At 39.8% G+C, this 22,264-nt stretch overlaps 1 protein-coding gene across 1 annotated transcript in view; it reads left to right on the forward strand.

The window, feature by feature from the left end:
- Positions 1-20,109: 20,109 nt before the first annotated feature.
- GFRA1 (GDNF family receptor alpha 1) overlaps positions 20,110-22,264 on the forward strand; it is a 152,447-nt gene continuing 150,292 nt past the window's right edge. The window contains 3 exon segments of the mRNA XM_030030973.2: positions 20,110-20,757; positions 20,760-20,810; positions 21,904-22,206. Coding sequence (XP_029886833.2) covers positions 20,709-20,757; positions 20,760-20,810; positions 21,904-22,206 — 403 coding nt within the window. The 5' untranslated portion in view covers positions 20,110-20,708.

Here is a 22,264-nt window from a genome sequence, read left to right on the forward strand (position 1 = left end):
TCCTTCCCACTGATGCTTCTGGGAGATTAGCTATCTTTAATTCTGGAGTTTTCAAAGGCTTCATGGCATACATCTGCATACATATGCCAGGATGCAGCACATAGGCAGAATAATAAAAGCATTAAATTCAAGTAGAGTAGAAAATCACAGCTGCGGTAAGCATGTATTATCAATTGTGCCGCATTCATAAATTAATAATTTGCATTGTATCACAGTGACTTCTTTTCAGAAGCATTAAACATGTCTACTCACAGATTGTGTGAAAAGTATATAAATAATTCTTCTGGGTTTGTCTTTTTACAGCTTTTCTTTTTAGAAAGAAGATAACAGAAGGGAAGTGAATTAGAACAAATAGCAAAAATTTTTTTTCCTTTAAAAGAATTACATTTTTCCTATTTTGAGAATTAAATCAGCATATTTAAAATATCCTCAGTAAGTCAGTTCTTTGAATACAAAATTAATATCCATTGTCGAGGCTGCAGAGTTTGTAAAAGTGAATAACACAGTGTTTTCATATGTGTTTTCACATATGTTTTGGCCCGTTCCTCTTTCTTTTTTTAAAAAATCATATCATAACTATGCTTTTTTAACCTTCCTCTTCCATTGCTAAAAAAAAATAAATATAGCTTAAATACCAGTTCAGAAGCAATTGTTGTTGATTGTGAATGCTGTTAGATCTTCCAGTGCTGGAAAGAGAAAAAAAGAGAAAAGTTCTTTAATCAAAGGACTTAATGATGAAGAGCCTGATGCACACACATATTTATATTTGTAATCTTTATTTATAGCAATAATCCAGTAGGACACACTGAGTGGATGACATAAGAATCATAGGCATGGAGGGCTGAAAAGCACAGCAGGGGAGTGTCTGTTTTAACTCTACAGTCAGGACAGAAAAAGCGCACTGGGGACTGCCTGACTCATGGGGACAGGGAACTGCTGCACGGGCAGAACTTTGCAGGCAGTCCTGGCAGATTGCTGTCCTGCCTGGCTCTCCCTGTCCTGTGTTTACTATCTAGAGTAATCACACCCAATTCCTCCACCCTTTCTGCATCAGTCATATTTTCTTAGCCTCTTGTCTTTGTTTCTTTCCCCATATTCTCCATCTTTAGTGGTCTTAGGTCCTTTTCTGCTGGGCAGCTTCTTGGCCAGACATTCCTTATCCTGCACGTGTACATTAGATTTATTGTCATTAAATGTACCGTGTTGCTCTTGCCCTTAGTGAATATTCCACACGATCTTTCCCATTTGTCACGGTATTCTGAATTCTGATTCTTTCCTCCAGACCACTTTTTCTTCCCCTTCTCCAGCCTCTGTCCGCTCCTCAATACTATACATTGACTTGCACACATTTTGTATGTACATTCTCTATTCCATCTTCCAAGATGTTAAAAACACTGAGTAGAATTGCGCCTGGCTCAGACTTCTGTGGGATCCCTTTTGTGAAGGCCTGAAGAGTAAATAACTGAAAACTATTCACCGAGAGCAAGTTTTCAATCAGCTCTGCGTTCTGATAGTAGTGATTACTGTAGACTATATGGAAGTTCAGGATCACGGTTATGCTGGCTCAGGCCAAAGGAATACCTAGCCTCTCTGTGACAATGGCCAGCAGTAGAAGCCCAAGGAATGTAAGAAGAAAATAGGTATGACATGACTCTTCCCCCAGTATGACCTTCTATTTTGGATTTAGAAACTAGTTTACTTATGAGAATATGATAAAAGTGTGAAAATCCAGTGTCGGTGTCAAAGTCCTTTATCAATGTCAAGGTACAACACATTTACTGCATCACTTTTATCCTTCTGGCCAGCTGCTGTATCAGGGAAGGAAGTTAAATGGAGTGACATGATTTGTGGTGACAAACCAAGGTTGACTGGTGTTTTATACTTGTTTATTTTTCTTCCAAGTATCTGCAGTTTAACTGTTTCATAATTTGTCCTAGTACCTTTCTTAAAACTTAATCTGGTGTAAAATTCTGCCAAAGAATAAAGACAAACACTAAGTTTAGCCTGTCATATTTCTCTGGGAACTTACCAGTCCTCCATGAATTCTTTAAGACAGGCTCTAGCAATTCAGAAATATCTTTGAATGGTTCCTGCAGATTTTTAGGCTGAAAAGGATGAGGTCCTATCAGCACGAACACACCTAAATATTTAGTAAATTATTTCTGTGTTGCAGCCAATACTCTGTACTCCTTGTTGAAGTTAGTGTAATTATGCATCAAGGCACAATTCACTGTTCTGGGGAGTGCTGAAGGAAATAAAGGATAGAAATGCGTCAGTCTTCTCAGTATCATACTCCACACCTTTTCCTAGTTCATAATGGATCTTCTCAAAAGTGATATAAAAATAACAGCATGGCCAAGAATTTATAGGTGAGTTGGCTTGCACAATTAAACCAAATAGGAGATGGTTCTTCAGACACATTAGTAAAAGGCAGCACAGAAGTAAGAAGTAAGGAAACACAGAATACCAGGAATAAAATGGAGATTAACTACAATCTAGGTATGATTGAAATAGCACATGAATACTTTGTCTCATTTTTCAGTGGGGATAATATAGTGACTAAGAATAGTAAAAAGGTGCTTAAGGAAATGAAGACAGAGCAATGGAAGTTTCCATAAGTGAGCTATCAGCTGAACATAGCCTGCTTACTGTGATAAAATGGAGAGGGTTAAACAATACCCGTTTCAGGGCACTTAAAGAATCTGCAAATGCTGATTTGCACGGAATGCATTTGCAGGGATTTTATGTGTATCTGTTCAATTCAGGGCTAGCTCAATACAACTAAAGAATAATAAAGTTATTCCCTGTATTCATAAAAGGGAAAAGAGGTGGTCAAATAAAATGCAGGCATGGTAGTTTGACCTCAACACTAAGCAAGGTCTTAGAGTAGATTTTGAAGGAAAAAAATTATCGAGGACCTGGAGGTAAATGGAAAGTGGGAAAAACTACAACATGGTTTTATCAAGGGCAGATCATATCAGACTAACTTACCTTTGATAAGATAATTGTCCCAGAGAAAAGTAATGCAGTAGACCTAATCTACCTTGATCGAAATAAGGCATAATATTGTTCCTTGTAGGAAGTTACTTAAGGTGGAGAAGATGGGCTTTAATACAAGAATTGTAAGGTGGAAAAGGAACTGAGTAAAGCGTTATATTAAAAGAGGGTTCTGTTAAAAGTGGAAATACCAAAATGAAAGGAGTTTGCTAGTAGAATTCCTCTGGGACTGGTCTTGGCACTGATTTAAGTAGTATTTTTGAACTTGGTAGAAGTAGGAGAATGGATATGCCAACAAGAGATGGCACAAAATTTGAATATGACTAGCATATCAGAAAAAAAAATGACCTTATGGACTGAACAAAATGGAAACCTAATAGTACGGAATGTAGAGCTGGGTGCTTGGGGGTTAATATCTTGTTCTTTTAGTATAAGCTGGTGTCTTGATAATTGCTGGCGATAGCAAAGGGAAGAGGTTTAATGCATTAGTCGGCTGTGTGGTGACTATGAACCATCATTATGTCATGGCTGTGAAGCAGGGTATATTAGATGAAGGATTTTCAGTGAAGACAATGAAGTGTTAATATTGCTTTGCAAGGCATTGGTAAGACAACTCTCAGAATATTGTTTACAGTTCTCATGACCCACATTGATTCACAGCAGGTGCAGAGTGGGATGGTTAGGGGAAAAGAGTACCTATTTTCTCAGCTGAGATGAAAATAGCTTATCTGGCAAAACAAAGCTTGAAAGGGCATATGGTTATATCTTTATAAGTACGTGTGGGGGTAGACGTGAGGGAAGAAGACTTTTATGTTAAAGGATAACACTATTTCAAGATCAGATACTTACAAACAATTATGAATAAATGAGGAATTTAAAAGAAGGTTCTTGGCAATCTGTGCAAAGATCTGGAACTGCTTTCCAGACAAGGTCATGGAGGCAGGGACCTGAACTACTTCCAGATGGAAATTTATAAATTAATGAAAGGATATGTGTGACATGGTGAAGTGATCATGAGTCAGAATATAAAGTTTGTGGTATAAAGCTTTGGATACTTACTGACATTGTCAGAGAAGTTTAATGGGAAACTTGTTTGTGTACTTTTCTTACACAGTCCCTAAACAGAAATGATTTTAACTGGTCCATGTGCCAGTTCTTCTATTCTTCTGCATATACAAGGACTTTTATGTTCCTTCTTGGTGCATAGAATAGAAGGGGACTGCCCTTTCTTAAACGATAAGATTGGCAGCCCGTAAAAATTGGGCAGTTTGTTAGGATGTCAGGTGTTAACTGGTTATAACTTGCTTACATGGTCAGGGTTAAATTGATCACCTGATTGGGATCAGGAAGTAATTTTTCTCTAAGTTATATTGGCTGGGGTAATGGAGGGTATTGTTTTCCTCTCTAACATAAACTGTCTGGAATGGGATGTGAGTTTTTACCTTGTGAAGTACCTCCTCTTGCAGACTGCTAAAATGTGGCTTGTCAGGAAATCTCATGACTTTTATATCTTCTACTGTCTTCTGACACATTGGTGTTTTTCAGTCTTTTATTCTCCTGAGGTACAAGGGGGTGTGCTTATAACATAGGACATTATTTCAGTATACTACAAGACTTGATTCAATGTTTGCTTTTTCAGAACTTTTAAGAGTTTTCTCTGAATAAGAAAATCTTGCTTTTTTGAGGTAGCATGGAGTTGATTAAGAGGCAGTCAAGGATGCTTCATATGTATTGATAAGTTTTGAAACAGAAAAGGTTGATACTTTTGTGGACCAGATATTTCTGAGACCTTATAGCAGAAAAAGTCCTTTAATTGATGATTCTAGCTCAAAGGATTTTAAAAACTATTTAGAGAATATCATATTTTGTTAACTGAGATTCTCAGGGCTTTCTAGATTAGGTATTCCAGTAACACACTTATGGATGCCTGATCTTATTACTAAATGATTGAGGTTCTTCAGACTTTATAAAATCCATTTTATGGTAACTACAGACACATTGTTTTTCCTTCTGATTTGGTTTCTTGACTACTACTAATACCTGAAAAGAAATGCTTGAAAAGTGATAGTGCTTTATCTCATTAAATGTATAAGGAGTCTATGGCAATTGGGCTCCTAACTCACCTGTCATAGTTAAGTGGATACAATTAGATGGGGTGTAAATGTACTGGTTTTATAATGTTTAGTTCTAATGATGGCTTTTTACACAAATATGGATCCTCAGACTAGAGGCCACGAAGGACATAATGGTGTTAAAAATCTACTAGGTAATTCAGTGTGAATTATTGATATACTTATGCTTGTAGTGGCTATGCTGACGTCTTTCTTGCCACCAATAAAAACAATATACTCAGTTTATCTCTGTATTTTTTTCTTGAATTCTGAATAAGTGTACTCTGAAATTGTGCAGTTTATTTCTCATAACCTGTACAGTGGTATCAATGTATCAGTTCTGTGATGTGGTTTATCTCTTGCAATCCAGGAAGCTGGAGTTTGAAAGTTTTTTTAAAGCACAGATTACTAAATGGCAGTATAATCTACTGCTGCTCAGTCTGTCCCTCTCCTTACATTTCTTGTCAGAGAAACAAAATAGCAGATTCATAAGTCAGGTCAAATCTAGTCTGCATCTGTTTTCTTGAGTCCTAAATCAGATAAATTATCTTTCAGTGAAGAGATGGCATATATACATATATAGAAAATGAATGTCCAAACCTGCCAGTCCTCCAAAATCCTCATGTGGCATTTGCTTTGAATTAAGCAAATGCTTAGTTATCTGCTAGTGATACAAACAGCAAAATCACCAAATTAGTTTTTCTTTGTTCTTCATATCATTGTCTCTGTGGAGTCCAGTGTTACAAGCTATGGAACCTTTTAAGAAATAGAAGTTGCATGGCATATGTAACTTTCTAAATCCAAACCCCTCGTAGATGGAGAATGGTTACTCCCACGCTTCTCAGTCCCTTTTGGCTATCATCTGGAACAGCAATAAAACAAAGTTAACTCTTTTTATTATCGTCCTAGGCACATAAATCCAGCTGAAAATGCTTTTTTCCTAATAAATTGTGTGATTAAGCTGAAAAGTTTCTGCTGAGTCATTTTAAGTTTACTTATTTTAAGTTTTGGTTAGAAATACAGGATTTTTGAAGCTGATTCTGTCAGATCATTTTCGTTTTAGCATTTTAGATAGCATAATACTTCTTCCTGCCCCCCCCCCCCCCAATTATTGTTGTCTAAATTATTGTTATCAGACATTTATTTTCCTTTTATGCCACAGGAAAACTTTGATACATAAATTGGGACTTGGGAAGCCTTTAGGTTCCTGATATCAAAAAAAGTCCTTCTGCTAAACAGACACCAGTATCTGTTGGCAGAAAGCTAATTACCTTCTCGTCCTTTTACTTGTGTGCTGTACATGTGTCCCAGATCGCCTCAGCCTGAGTAGCAAAGCGTCTAGCCATCTCCTTTCAAGGTCCCTGTTGGAAACCAGAGCAGGGCTGAATTTATATTTGCAAGTCCACCCACAAGATGGAAAGTGAACTCTACTATGTATAAATGAAGAGGAGTCAGTACAGTATTTCAGTGTTCATTTTAATTGCCATGATATTGTGCTTCCCTGCAAAAGTGTTGGCTTGAGATCTTGAAATGCAGTAGGAATACCACATAAGTGATTTGGGTTGAGGAAGAGGGAAAGGAGAAAGGTTGATCTCTTGGAAAGGCCTTTATTGTTAGGAGTTCTCAGAACATGTTGTGGCAGAAGTATTGTAGAGGTTAGAGTATTTGCCCAGGACAGGAAAGTTTTGATTCTGTTCTCTCACAGCACTAGGGAATTAAAAAAATCTTACTTTCCTAGCATATTACCAGGCACCTCTTTCAGACGGGGACATTGAACAGGAAATTGTGCAAGAGTTATGGGTTAAGAACAACAACAGGCAAGGTATGGTGCAATGTGGTATGTTAACGATTATGATACTGTGCTTCCAGGACTGTTTTTATCTGACAACTGTGCAAAACGTTCCTAGAGTCTTCAGAATACTTCTTCCACTTCTACATATTAAGTCTGAAGTATAGTCTTAGTTCATTATAGACAGGCTTGTCTTTTGTGTAGTATCACAATTGAAATGAGATGGGCCTTATCCATATGACAAACGGTTTTAAGAAATGGGTTATCTTGGGGAAAGATTTAAGAACGTGGGTTTGGTATTCAGTGGACGAGATTATCTTCCAAAATCTGGCATAAATTTTTATTCTTTGCCTTAGATATCGGTTCAGTAACAGTATTAGCCTAAATACATATTCCTAATTCAAATGTAATTGTCACTTTTAACTCTAGAGAAATTTACAAACTTAGGCTTCTAACAGATTCCAGTTGTATTGGGGGAAGGAATATATTTTTGAATTTTCTTTCCTAAGGAGGCTTTATGTTCTGATTGTCATCTTATTTTATAGTACTGGATTCCATCTGGGCTAAATGTACATCTGGTACTGTGAAACAGGAGTCAGCAGTAACTGCTGTATGCTGCTTCCTCTCAATCACGGGCAGCTGATGGGTATAGAGAAATGGCTAGTATTTGGAAGGGAGAGAAGGGAGAGGATCTTTGAGGGTGGTTTCTAAGCAGCACTAAGATTATGAGTGTTAACAGGGAAGTATTGGAATAGGACTTCAATTGGGAGAGTGCATTTGAGATAAACTATAGTCTTTTGATCCAGGATCAGGGTGCGCAATTCAAACAAAGCAGAATAACCCGTCACAGTATTAAAACCAAAATGTATTTTAGTAGCTCAGGCAGATGTTGTGGCCATCTTATGTGTTCACCCTAGTAATACTTGTAGGCTTTGCCTAGACACAGGTCTATTTAGATGCCTGTATTTTCTTAGACTAACCTCTGGAGTCTATACAAACAGATTTTTAGGATATTAGGCATTTCTCTGGGTTTTCTAGATATCTGGTGGTCTTGTCAGTGCCTCATATAAGCTGATAGGTATCTGGACAGCTAGGATAAATGGTCACTGCACAGGAATAAATTGCATGGCAAGCCCAACATCTAATTTATTTCATAAAAGCTGCATTTGCACAGCATAGGCATAGATACTCTTGTCTTGTGACTCTTACACAGAAATGTGGTGACCCTGCCTTGGTAAAGTGGTTTGCAATACAACACCTCGTTCTTTCTTGTCTTTAAAATTTTAGACTTCCCTGGGAAACCTGACTTTTCTATAATCATTACAGAAATAAAAACATTCTTGAGTGGCTTTAAAGTACAGTAAACTCAGTTCAGCAACCAAGTGCTTTATTTTAGAAATCGTTTGATTTCAGAGGGCAAGCTGTCTTCCAAGTTTAAAAAAAAAAAATTTAAAAATTACCATTTAAATGTTTAAAAAAATAAATTTTGTGCAGGTAGCTTTGTCAGTCCAGTCACATAATTATTCAAACCATGAACACCACTCTATTAGTTCTTTATCAGAAAGCTCAGCATAGGACCTTGTTGGCTCCCAACCACTGGGAGATTTCTGCTTGGGTATATCCCAAATTTACTGGCCAAGTCTGGGCTAGCATTGCAAATCACGTTCAGGAAGGGAGCCTGCAATCAGTTTGCCCTCTCTGTCTGACTACTACTTGTCAGCTTGGCCGTGAAGTAGACAGCTGAATATATGTACGCCTCCCTGTCATATATTCATGTGCTGATAAGCATCTTCCTGTCTCAGTATGTCACAAGATGTTGGATACCAACATCTTAGCAGGATTCAGAACTCTAACTAAGTCCAAGTCTTTTTACCAAACCCTTCAGTTTCACCTTCGGTTTAGGATTTATTTTCTCAGGACTCCTGCTAGTTAAAAGTATCACTTAAAGATGTTCAAGGGAGTTAAACAGACTGAGGGAAACTTATGTGTGCTTGACGCTTCTTTTAAACATTTTTAGTCAATATTCATCAACTGGGACATTCCACATAAAGTGGAAATCTTACAGAAAGAGGACTTGTGGTTATTCGTGGAAACCTTGCAGGAAGAACACTTCTGGTTATTCCTCTGGGGGGTGGGGAAATTACTTCTCTTCCTGCAGGGATTTCCACCCCGCCATGGGATAAAAGATGATTGAAAAATTAAGTTAATTTTTTTTCACTTTTAAAAAAGTTCTAAACCTGAATTTTAAATTAATATTGAGTGGGCAGTCAACACATTTTCAGCTTTCCTTCAGTGCAGTGTCTCTATGCTGAAGTGAGCTGTTTCAGATGTCTGAAAAAGTATTGCTTAATGCCTGTAAGCACTGTCAGAAATCAATTGAAATTTGTGCTATTTGTACTTTAAGTTTGGCATATCACTTTAATTCAGTCTGTTTACAGTAGAATACAAATGGGTATGGGCAATTGTCACAAAGCACATAAATGTGTTGAATAATATTCCTTTAAATTGTAGAAGGAATATAATTTTGATATTTGCAATATTAACTGTATCTTTATTGAAGCCTTGCAAAAAAAGTGCAAATTCAAAATATCATAGGAAATAGCATTGTTTTGGTGGTTACATATAACCTGCAGGTAGTGACCATAATCACACTAAAATAATTTTTTCATATTGAAAATATTTTAAGAATTTATAAAACATATCATTAATGAAGAAAAAACACGTTTTCAAGATACTTTAGGTGGGCAAACGATTAGCAAAGCAGTGCTGTCAATAACATGAGCTTTTAATATTAAGAGCAGCAATGCAAAAGAATTTCAAATTGTGTTTTGAGAAGAAAAAAAGGATGCTGAATTTGAGTGTTGTATTTTCCAGCAGACAAAGGCAGCTCTGTTGAAGTTCAGTTTTCATATTGCACAGGTGTCTGCATGCTGAAGATGAAATTTATTCACTTTTGTTATATAAATGTATGGTCAACTCTAGGACTTTGATCATCTATCTGTGGAATCTATTTAGTGATAATGGGATGATTCTAAGCATTTTCAACAAGTAAAATTTGAAGAAGTTTAAGCATCCAAATGTGAGAATTAAATTAAAATACAACAGTATTCTATCTGAATGTGAATTAAAAGACTTAACCAATTAGGCTGAACATTTAGACGTTTTAGTGCATTCCACCAAAAAGTGCAAAGTATGCTTTTCAACTAAGACTGTGGTAATGCAGTGAAATAGATATCCTCGGATGAACAGCCTTCTCTTTTCTGCTTCTCCCTGTGTTCTCCAGGTCTCCAAGAACTACTGTGGCCCAGCTAACTATTCCCAAACCAAATAATTTAATGTGCCATCACCTACCAGTTTTGTTTGATATTTAGAATTAAGATTCTCTCTCTAAAAATGTCTTCACCAAAACTGTTTGATTCTAATGTTACAGTAATTCCTGCAGTTCTAGCCAATACTGTAGCCTCCTTTCTAACTCTCTGAACAGTGTCAAAGTAGTGCCTGCTCCAAAGCATTTACAACATACATAGTCAAGACCAAAATGGAAGGCAATTGTGATTACCCAGTTTACAAAGATGAAATCTGAATCTCAAAGATCTAAGTACAAGGATATATTCTAGGGAAACGCACAAGTTTCTGTTCATGAGGATGTCATGGTTTAGGTCAGGATGGGCTAAATATATGCATGAATTACTACATGATAAATGAAACTATGTGAGGTATTATTTTGTGCATTAATAGTCAGTCCATCACAGAGGCCACAAATATCCAAAGTTATAGGAATGTGGTTAGCTCTGCTTCTCCTTTTCTTGCTGATAGGAGCAGTGGTTATTAGTAATCTAGAGGACCAGGGTGTTACGTGTGGTGGTTGTGAGCTTGGTCCCATGCATCCCTGGAGGTCCTCGACAGTGAAGTATCCCTGAAAATTCCGTTGTGCTGTCCCCTAAATTGAAACTCCTTTGTGGTTGGTTTTTTTTTCCCCTTGCTTCCTTTCTTTGATGTATAAAAAAAAGAAAAAAGAACTCAGATGTGCTGTCCTGGTGTTTCACAATATCCTGATTGTGCATCTGTCAGGATGTTCTGACTAGCTCCAGTCATACAGATTAGAATGTAATCAAGTTCAGAAATCATGATATTAATCACAGTTGCTTTGGATTTTTGTAATTCTGGGAACATCATGCTTACATTTCATTCTGGCAAGATGCCATTATTGTATGTGTTTAAACAAGTTTGCGTTATTTTGTTATAAATAGTGATCTACTGGATAATTAACCAAGTCAGAAACTTGGAGGGCTCACACTGTGGGCGTGTTAGTAATTTGTTACAGCTTTAAATTTACTATAAAGTATTTACATTTTATCTTAACATTTTGTCTGCAAACATAGCTTTTGCTTCTTTCATAAATTAATAACTCAGAAATTCCTATGAAAATGAATCCATCAGAAGCTTCTTTCTTTTCCTTACTTGGGGCTGCAGATTCCTAGCCTTTTTGCCATATATAAAATAAATTATACAGCTCAGTTGCTTGTATCTACAGCCATTGCTGTGTTCAGAAGTATGGCCTTTAGAATGTTTTTCAGGTATGGTTTGTAAGAAGCAATCAAAAAGACATTGGACAATCTTGTATGCTGGATGCTCTTCCAGTTTATGTTACAGGATTGGCTGTTAACCTTTTTTAGGGTCAGGACATTGTCCTTTCAAGTGCTTTACAGACACAGTCCAGATGAACCTCCATAATCTGGAGCACATTATTCCCTTTAGTGGACCTATAGTTATTCACTAGTGCCCAGGAAAACATGAAGTAAAATTGAAGCAAGGTGTAAATTGAAATAGGTGCTTATTTAACCTGCATGTTTTTCAAAGAAACTGCTAATTGCTGGTTTCAGATGTTATGCCAGGTGTTAGAAAGGTGTCCCAGGACAACAGAAAAGATGCCCGTGTGTCCTCCTTGGCCTGGTTCCTGCATCCAGGTCATCTAAAGGGAGGAGGAGCGAGAAGCTTCTGCAGTGGATGGCAAGGCAGGCATGACAAAGTCAGCAAGGGCTGGAGAGTTGGGTGCTGAGGGTTTCTAGGAAGTGCTGAGGCTCTTCTCTCCGAGTGCCTGAATAGACCCAAAGGCAAGCCTTGGAGGTGATGGCAAAAACCAAGAGACTTCACTAACTCCAGGAGAATCTGAGTAAACTTTATTCAAGTCAGGAAACCACTTGGAGAAAAAGACTCATGTTCCATCCATACAGTAGTGGAAGAAAGATTTGCTTTCAAACCTTGTATTTAGTCAGGCCCACCCAGCTAAAATGAGTTCTCTCTACTAAAAAAGGAAGCTCAGTCTAATCCATTATTTTCTGTTCTAATAAAATACAGTTTTGAGATTAGAATGCTTTGGTGTGTCTGCCTAAAGAAAATGCCAAATCCACCTTCATATCCCTCACAGATGGACAAAAGTGTGGAGTCATTTACATTTGGTTAATTTACGGCCAAATTAGGATATAGTTTATTTAGGAATATTCAGGATGCAGTTACATGTAAATGACTTGCGTCGGGATCAATTTTAGACAGCATCCAGGAAGTTTGAGTAGTTACCTTCATAATTTAAAAGTATGTGTTGTTTTCCACTGAATTATGTCTGCTAGTAAAACTGCAGGATAGACGCATGCATTCCTTCATAAAAGCTTTTTTTACTGGTGTTACCAGCAGGTAACTATATCCATCTAAATAAAGTGCTGTAGATTTAACTGTGCATCACATGATTAAACCAGGAAAATTTCTTTAACAGGTAGAGCTGTAGTTGATGTAATGAACGCTTGCAGAAAAGCGTGGAGAAAAGAAACTGTAAGTAACATCAGTTGTGAGTCTAGCTTTCAGACTTGCCTTTCAGAGTGGCCTGTCACGTTTACTTCTTTGGTGTGTACAGTGCCCAGTGGGTATTCTGCTGTCATCATAATTTTACAAAAGTAGTGGCAGAGAAGCCACGTAATGGGATTATCTGGTATTTTAGTAGAACAAACAGGTCTTGATTTTCAACACTGTTTCCAGCTGATAATCAATTGGATTACAGGAGAATTGTCTCATCGTAAGGTTCTTCCTAAAGTATATATATATAAAAAAGCATGTGTTAATTAAGGAGCCGTTGTTGCTGACTCAAGAAATACTTAGTCTTTTCATCCCATATTTATTGAACACTTTTTATGACTAAACATCTAATTTCAAATTGTCTTCTGTATTATTTTTCCTGAAGTGTTTGCAGCTATTCAGGAAATGGTGTAAACAAACCAACTAACACCCCAAATAATAATTAAAAAAAAAAATCCAACACCGCAAACCAAACAAAAAAAATCCACAAAACCACACAGTTCCCACCCTCTCAAGCCTCAACAACCCATAAACACTGCCACCCCCCATAAAAACCCACAAAGCAAACAATAAAACCCCAAATATGACTGTACCTTTAGTAGAGAGACTGCTACATGCAGCTGATGGCAGATATTTGAGAATAGCCTTGCTTTCTCTGTAGGACAAATTCTCAAGGCATTTACAATACTAGTTTCTTCCACTTACATTTTTTCTTGATCTTCTTTCACCTCCAATATAAATATCTTGAGACATTTTATACCCTAAATTTCTCACCTCAGAGGAAGACCGATGAAACAGAGATTGTAGAAATTAACACTGACAGAGTTGCTAACCTTTTGAGAAACTTCCAATAAAATTACAATTTTGGTGATACCATCAGAAGAAAAAATTATTTTACTCATCAAGGCTAGTCTAGCAAATGTACAGAAAACACAATTTTGAAAATCCAAGATGATAGTTTTGCCTTTGGTCACTGAATTCTAAAATGACTTTAACCTCCATGCATCTTTTTTGGCTTCTTTACACAAGGCAGGAGTCAGGGCAGATTTGGTCCTACAATTTAGAATAAGACATGTACAGTAAGTGAAAGCAAAATGTTCCTCTATGATTTAATATTCTTTGCTCTGTAAATGTGTGTGTATCCGGTGTAGTATGAACAGTGAAAGCTGAATACCCATGACTAGCTAGAGCTGTGCATGTTTGAAAAGAACATCTCACCACTTTTTACATACCATTCTATACAGAGACATTTTATTACTTTCAATTAAACATGGGCGGAATGAACCTCCATGTAAGTGAAGCAGTATGCAAATATAAGATACCAACATTCTCATTTTTTACATGGATTTTCTCACATGCTGTTCAAGAATCTGATTTCAATGTTCTGAGATGTTAATGCTTTCTATAATTATGTTTTTAAAGCTGCCTGGATGTTATATTCTTATAGCAATAGACAATTAGAATAAGTAATTTTCTAGAGCTTTAGTTTTTCTGCAAAGACTATGAGGTTCATTCATGTAAATATATGTTACCTAGTATAAGGTAGGGTTTCCTGTCCTGTGGTTCAGGATTGCATGGTTTCCGCAAGACCAATTTGCTGGTAATCACAGAAATTTTAAAAGACAAAAGGAAGGCTTCAAATTAACAAACCAAATTGTGACCTTGGCTGAATCACATTAGTTGCTAACACCCATGGGATGCTGATGGTTGATGCTGCTGGCATACTCTTTAGAATCTGAAGTTCCAAGCTGTTCTAGTATCTGAATAGTACTGCTCTAGATTTTCTAGGCACGTGATTGCTACTACTTAATAGATGATATTTCATATTTTTTTAATCTTTTATACTTTTACCTAACTGCATCACATCAAGTTTCTTTGCCGACTGTATCCTCTTATGCTGTGGAATTTAGCACGTCGTTTTTGCTGTAGAGGCATGAATCCCCTTTCCCACGTTAGCATGAATTGCCTCTAAGAACAGCTAGGGGGCTGTATTATTCCATTTTTAAAGCAACAAGACGTAAATCGAGGGATACAACTATTATCAGTCTGTTTTAACAACTTTTTCCTTACCAGTTTGGGCAAACATCAATGTCTATGCCTGTATATCAGTATTTAAAGTTTGATGGAATCATTTGTATAAGATACAGAGCTTACAAGTGGCTGCAGTTTTGTCCATATTGTCAAATCTTTAAGGGTAACTAGTATGTTGTGTTTCTTAACTACAATCTCTCTGAACTGCATTGTACTGTTTTAGTATTTATGTATCTACTCTACTGAAATCATAATCAGATCACATATTAGATATGAATTGACAGAAGAATTTTGCAGCTTTTTTTTCTTTTTTTTTTTTTTTTCCTTCTTCCAGGTGGTCTGATACTACATAAACACAACCTCTGGTGAGGACAGGGAAACAAGAGTTTAGGTAAAACTCCTGGCCAAGAACAGCAGTGGGAATTCACTACTAGGTCTGATTAAAGTTGGGGGGGTGGGGGGTGGGGGCTTTCTTTTCTTATACTTTTACATCAATTAAGTCACTCAGTGATCTGGATTTCACTTCCACATGTTTTTTATTTGATTACTGTGTGAATGTTTTTGTTTTATGTTTTTCCTGATACTTACTGAAAGCTCTAAACCCAAATAAATGACAGGTTCAGTAAAAACTCAATCTTGCTTTTGTGCTGCAAAAGCCTGTTCAAGGCTTCATAAGCCCCTCAAAATTGATTTTTGGAGCACTGTTATTTAATCTGTCCTTTACAAAACTTTAATGCCTTGAGCAAATCCTTCTTGCCTTATTCCCACCACTAGGCACTTTGACTTCATGGTAAGCAGATAAATGTAAGACAAAAAATGCAGTTCGGATTGTTCCTCCAGTCCCTAGTAATTCTCTAACTTGTCTATTCTCCCTTAGTCATTATTGAATAAAGCCTCCTGTGTAAACACTACTTTTTGTGCTCCCACCGCACACAGACGTTTTCCCATCAGTCGCTTGCTCTCCCCCACCTGCTATATCTGACTCATTAGTTCAGCTTCAGCTTTGCTTCACCTAGTCCTTCCCCAAAGAATTATATTTAAAGTTCATGACACTGTTCTTATTCTCAGCATACTTTCTCTTCACATAGCTACCGGGCCTGCAGATAATACTGTGTAATGTTCCTTGGGTTCAGTGGCTCCAACTTCAATATTTTCTTGCAGGGTTCAGTCTTTAAAAGGAGGTCTATGGCAGAGATGAGAAAGGGAATCTGCAGGCTAACTGTGGCCCAGTCAATGTATTAATTGAACCTTCTTGTCAGTTTACTGTTACATTGTCATCTGAACTGCTGCCAGCCATAACAACCTAATGCAGTGCTCCAACACCGCAGCTTTTGCATGTGGGATGGCTGCAAAACAATATCGACTGCATTTGAGTCAGTTCTTTTTGCACGTGACACCCTTCTGAGAGTTTGCTGTCAGCCGTTAATTTACATGCAAAGGAGGAGGCAGAAGGAAAACCAGTGAAACTGAATGCAGAAAAAATAGTATTCTAGCTTTGCACATCTTGTATGGCTGGCCTCAAGTACCATATGGCCCTGACTACAGGTGTAGTTTGATGCTGTTGCTGTATTCAGGGCATTTGGATTAAGGCTGCAAGGTGACAGGAAGCTTAAAACTGCCCATAGTTAAGGGTTCACTTATCTCAACCTACTTTGAAAGAACAGTGTTTGAAGCACTGTTTTTTACAGAAGTTTTAGTATCAAATAACCCCTCTGTCATCATTACTTTGTCTTTATTAAAAGTGTTCAATGAAAGAGTACCAGCTAATGTAGGTAACTAGAAAGAACCAAGTAACTAAAATAACGTAAAGACTGAAGTACTAGCAGTTAATGCTGGCAGAAAGTGGCTTGAAGTAGTTAGTACTGTCTTCCATATTATTTATATTGTAATGGCCTTTAAACAATAAGTCAGAGGTGATTATGTTGTCATCTGTCTTCTAATGAAATGTTTATCCCTACCGGCTGTACCTTATATATGTTATATTATATTAATTGTTCTGGAACTTTTTTATAAAACTCAATCAACAGAATAGAAAAACAGCTTAAATATCTTTAAAATGCTCATATTAAGGATTTCTGTATGGCTTATTTTTTTTTATTATTCATTTGGCTGAAGGGCCTTATGGTTTGAGCGATTGTCAGGTGCAAATTGTAAGGTGGACCTTGGTTTGACTGAAATCAACAGCAAAGCATCCATTGACTTAATTTTACCTCAAAGGAGGTAAAAAGCAATTGGAACAGAATGTGCAAAGAGCAGAAGGATTATGACTCCAGCCACAGAGTGGCTTATGAGTTTTTGTCCGATATCTTTTTAAATTCTTGAAAAAAAATGAAAATTATTTGTAGCTACGACTTGCGGCAGAGCAAATACTAATACAACATGGCACTTGAGAAAAGCTGCATAACTTGTGTGTAAATATGACACCAGTCCAACACGCAAGTGACTTCAGCTACCCAAAACCACAGCGATTCCTCTACAAAGAGAGTAAAGTACTTGTGTTGTCTCAGTGCTAGCTAGCAGGACATGGAAATTAGTTTAGTAATAAATGGAAAGGATAGCATCCTCAGATTAATTAAAAAATACTGGAAATAAGTTGACAAGATTTATAAATAATTCCATCTCTGAAGGAAAAAAAAAGATAAATTGGCAATTTCTGCTGTGGAACAAATGTCCTTGTAATCTGCAAGAAGCTTTCTCACACCTGCAGTCCTGTTAAAGAGCGTGCAGGGGTTGGATATTCTGAGCAACTCTATGTAGCATGGACTTTCTTCTTGGATTTTTTTTTTTTTTTTTAGAACATGGTTGCATTTTAAAACATATTTGGATTAAGATATTTTAACCTTTTTTCACTTTGGGTGATAGTTTTCCAGAGATAAGTCAAAATACTGGCAAGAGGAGTGTTTAGTTACAATATTCAGAATTTTGGATGCATGCTTTCCAGCTGTCTTGTTATTTCTGAACTATCAGTAGCATTTTATTCAATTTTTAACACTTAAAACATGATTTTAGTTTCACTGTAATAGTAAACACCCCACAAAAGCTGTGTTTTATAACAGCAAAAGTAGCTATTAATGCAGAGATTTGCAATGTGTTGCTTTTATATGCCAAATAATACTCTGTGTGTGTATATATATGTGTGTGTATATATATGTATTCAGGACATTAGTGCATGAATGGTTTTGTAAGTAGTAGCCTGGATTTCAGTCTTGCTTCCACCTGCCTTGCTCTGCTGTGAATGTCGTAGCTATTCCTGACATAGACATGTAAATAACAGGAGAATAATGCTACCTGTGTATTAGACATACAGATAACTTTTGTACAAAGCTTATCATGTGCCATAATGGCGTCAAAATTACCAGTGAAGAAGTAATGAAGCCACCAAGATGATGAAGGGGCTGGAGCACCACCCCTATGGGGACAGGCTGAGAGAATTGGGGTTGTTCAGCCTGGAGAAGAGGAGGCTCTGGGGAGACCTTATAGCAGCCTTCCAGTACCTAAAGGGGGGCTACAGGAAAGATGGGGAGGGACTCCTTATCAGGGAGTGTAGTGATAGGACGAGGGGTAACGGTTTTAAACTGAAAGAGGGCAGATTTAGATTAGATATTAGGAAGGACTTCTTCACTGTGAGGGTGGTGAGGCACTGGCACAGGTTGCCCAGAGAAGCTGTGGCTGCCCCATCCCTGGCAGTGTTCCAGGCCAGGTTGGATGGGGCTTTGAGCAACCTGGTCTAGTGGAAGGTGTCCCTGCCCATGGCAGGGGGGTTGCAGCTAGGTGATCTTTAAGGTCCCTTCCAACCCAAACCATTCTATTCTGTTCTATGATTAATCACCTCTCTATATCACCCAGTTTGATTTGTATTGAAGTGTTTGGAAGGCCAACTTCTTTCATTAAATACCAGCTACTCCAAAAGCTGAACCTGTCTTGAATCATCAGTGCTGTCACCAACCTAGCACCTTCTAATTATCTTGAAATACTCTAGAAATCTGGTTGTTGTCTTTGTTTCTCCAATTATGTCCTTGTACATAGAGCAGGTAATAGATTTTGTGACCATATAATAGTATATGCCCCTTCATACTAAACAACCAAAACACAAACAGTTGTGACTTAATTAGTTGCAACTTAACATCACTATTACTACTTCATGGAGAGAACCAGTACTCTGGACAGGTTTTTTTTTTTGTTTTGGGGGTTGTTTTGTTTTTTTTTTTTGATGGATATACAAATCTGTCTGTTAAGAAAAAGTGGCAGGAGGGGAAAACAAAACAAAAAAATAAAGCTTCCACTCGGGTTCTGTGAGTGTTGTATTCTCTGTATATCCTGGCATATGCTAAGCTTTTAAATAAGTGTTTCTGAAGTACCTTACAACAGTTTAGCTCCATCTGCCATCCAGTTTTTGCTATAAAAGTGGCCAGCCTGATCATCTTCCATCTCATGAGGTGAGGCAAACTCCTTTAGGCAAAATTTATTGAGGCGAAGCAAATTCCTGAAGTCAAATGGGCCAAATAGCTTGTTGACAAAATTGCCAAGTAAAGTACACACTGACTTTTTTTTAATTTAAAAAAAACCCAACATTTGGTTGCTGCTAAAACATAAACCCACCTGAATCAAATTTTCTGCGTATGAAAACAAGGAAATCTGGAAACTGACGCTATTTTAGGCTAATTGCATTTTGTTGGGTTTCGGGGGAGCGCTACATAGTAGCAACTGTGGGAAAACCACTAAATAGTTCTCTGTTTGAACCATCTGTCACGAATACGGGACATATGTTCGCTTTGTTTATTCAGGAGCCAAGTGGAAGCCGATACACTCAGCTCGGCCCCGGCCGAGCGCTGGCCCGCGCCGAGCACCGTGGGGATGCGCCCCCCGCGGCTCCCGCCTCCCCCGGCCGGCCGAGGGCAGCCTGCGCCGGCCGGCGCTTGTTCCGCAGGCGCGGGGCCTGCCCCGACGAGGGGATGGACCGGCGGCAGGGGGAGGCCGTGGCCGCCGAGCCCCCGCCGAGGGCGAGGGCGGCCGGGAAGCCGGGTCATCCCCAGCGGGAGCGGGCAGCGGCGCCCGCCCCGCCGCAGCTGCCGCAGCTCGGTTCAGTTGGCGGCGGTTTCCGCTCGGAGTCGCTCCGGGGCGCCCCTGGGGCGCCGTGCACCGGCGTGCTCCCGGAGCCGCGGCCGCTCCGCTCGGCGGAACCGGAGCAACCGCCCCCGCCGGGGCTCCGCGCCTCCCGCCGAGCTTCCCTCCCCCCAGTTCGTCCCAATTTCCCCTGCCAAACTTTCCCAGCGGCTGCCGACAGCGCGGCATGCCCCCGCCGCGCCCCGACCCGGCCGGCGGAGGCGAGCGCACCGCGCAAGCTACGCGCCCCGCGCACCGTCTCCCCGCCCCGGCGCAAACGAATAAATAAAGTTGCGGACCGGGGCGGGGGGGGTGTGTGTGGAAGAGGCGAATTGCCCCGGCGAGGTGCTCGGGCAGCCCCGGGGAGCCGCAGCCAGGGGCTGCAAGTGGCTGCGGCGCCGTCAGCGGCTCGCCCCGGCTGCGGGGCCGGGGGCGGGCGGGCGGGCGCCGCGGATCTCGTGTCGTTCCGTCCCCCCCCCCCCCCCCCCCCCCCGTGTGTGCTCTCGGTCCCTCCCTGGGAACAGGCGCTGCCCACCCAAGGAGGCGACCGGCGCTCCTGCCCCGCTCCCGCTCGCTCACTCGCACACGCATCTACCCGTGCGTGCGCCTCTCTCGCTCCCTCACTGAAGTCAGTGCTTGTGTTTTCAGGTTGCTCAGACCTGAAATCTAAGGGAAAAAGCTGAGCGTTTGCGTCGCTGCTCCTGCCGCTGGTGGTGGTAGCGGTGAAGAGGAGAGAGGTTTGTTTTTTGTTTTTTTTTTTTTTTTTTTTCCTTGAATTCAATGGATCTGAACTTGGAGTCTTTGGACCTCGGCGGTTTTGGAATATCTACATGCTGATCCTCTTTGTTGTGGCACATCAGCTCGTTTGGGGAAACCATCCGAAGACAGCAAGATGTTTCTCGTTATCTTGTATTTCGCTTTGCCCTTAGTGGGTAAGTTGCTGGCGTCTGATTTCTGTCTGTACATCGCTTCATAAAGCAAAGCATAGGGTTTATGGGATCGGATGCCTGACAGTTGTCAGTCTATTGTTTAGGCAGAACAGTGAAGTTCCCAGTAGTTTTTATGGCTCTGCCTCACATCAGTTAGCCCAGTCTACATTTAAAGCTCTGGGAGATACAGACTCTAGATACTTGCCTATGTAGCCTCTTGTTAAATTGGGTTCTCGCAAGTTACAGGGAAACTTTTCATTTTACTAAAATAAGGCTGCTTGGGGAGAGTGGGGGGGGGTGACAAGAGCCAGCTGAAGGATTACATCTTCACCTGAACCTGGCAGCCTGCCCGACTGCAAGTGGTTTGCAGCCCAAACTGGTTTCCTTTCCACAGGAGATGTTTGCGTTTCCATCTGTGTGTGTCTGAGGGAGCGTGACAGGGGGCACGATGGAGAGGAGAGAGTTAATGTAATTTGCTTTGTTCTCCTGCAAAAGCATCATACGTGGAGAGAAATGGAGGGGGGGGGGGAGTCATAAATTCTACCTTTATACATGTAGAATAAGCAAAAATGTGTACAGCCTTTAAAAAGTGACTGACGCAAAAAGAGGCCAGTATCAATCAGTGAGGATACTTATCGCTCTGAGCGGGTTGTTCGTGGATGTAATTGAAATTACAGCAAAGCTCTTCTGGAAAGTGAGGCCGAATATTTAACCCCTCAGTTAAACAGTTGAATGGAAAGGTTATTTGTTTCCCCAAAGTGGATCTAAGGAATAATGAGTGCTTGTTTTGTCAGGCACATTAACCCCTGTGGGTTTTCTTTCCTTTTTGTATTTTCTCATAAATCAGCCAGCAGGCTTAAAACATACTGTTTCCTTGGACTCCCACAAAAGTGGATCTAAGACCGTGAAAACCCCGTGTGCTTTTTCCTAAGGGGTAGAGTGAAGCCCGGAGGTTTGCAAGGTGCTGCCCGTGGGGCTGGCTGCATGTGCTGCGTGAGGAGGTGCCTTGTGCTTCCCAGATGCCTGCTTTGGAGCCCTGGTTAAATCAGCCTCATCCCTCAACAAGAGTTTGTTGGTTTGTGTCTCCTCTCTCTAGATGTACTTTTGTCCGCAGAAGTAAGCGGGCTGCCTGGAGGGGACCGCCTCGACTGTGTGAAAGCCAGCGATCAGTGTCTCAAGGAGCAGAGCTGTAGTACTAAATACAGGACACTGAGGCAGTGTGTAGCCGGCAAAGAGAGCAACTTCAGCCGGGCGACAGGCCTGGAGGCAAAGGACGAATGCAAAAGCGCCATGGAAGCTCTCAAGCAGAAATCTCTGTACAACTGCCGCTGTAAGAGGGGCATGAAGAAGGAGAAAAACTGCCTGCGCATTTACTGGAGCATGTACCAGAGCTTACAGGGTATGTTGCAAAACGCAGAAACGTTACACTCCCCTAGTGCAGTGTGTGATTTTTGCAG

This window comes from Aquila chrysaetos, chromosome 11 (genome assembly GCF_900496995.4).
Source record: "Aquila chrysaetos chrysaetos chromosome 11, bAquChr1.4, whole genome shotgun sequence".
NCBI classification, from domain to species: Eukaryota; Metazoa; Chordata; class Aves; order Accipitriformes; family Accipitridae; genus Aquila; species Aquila chrysaetos.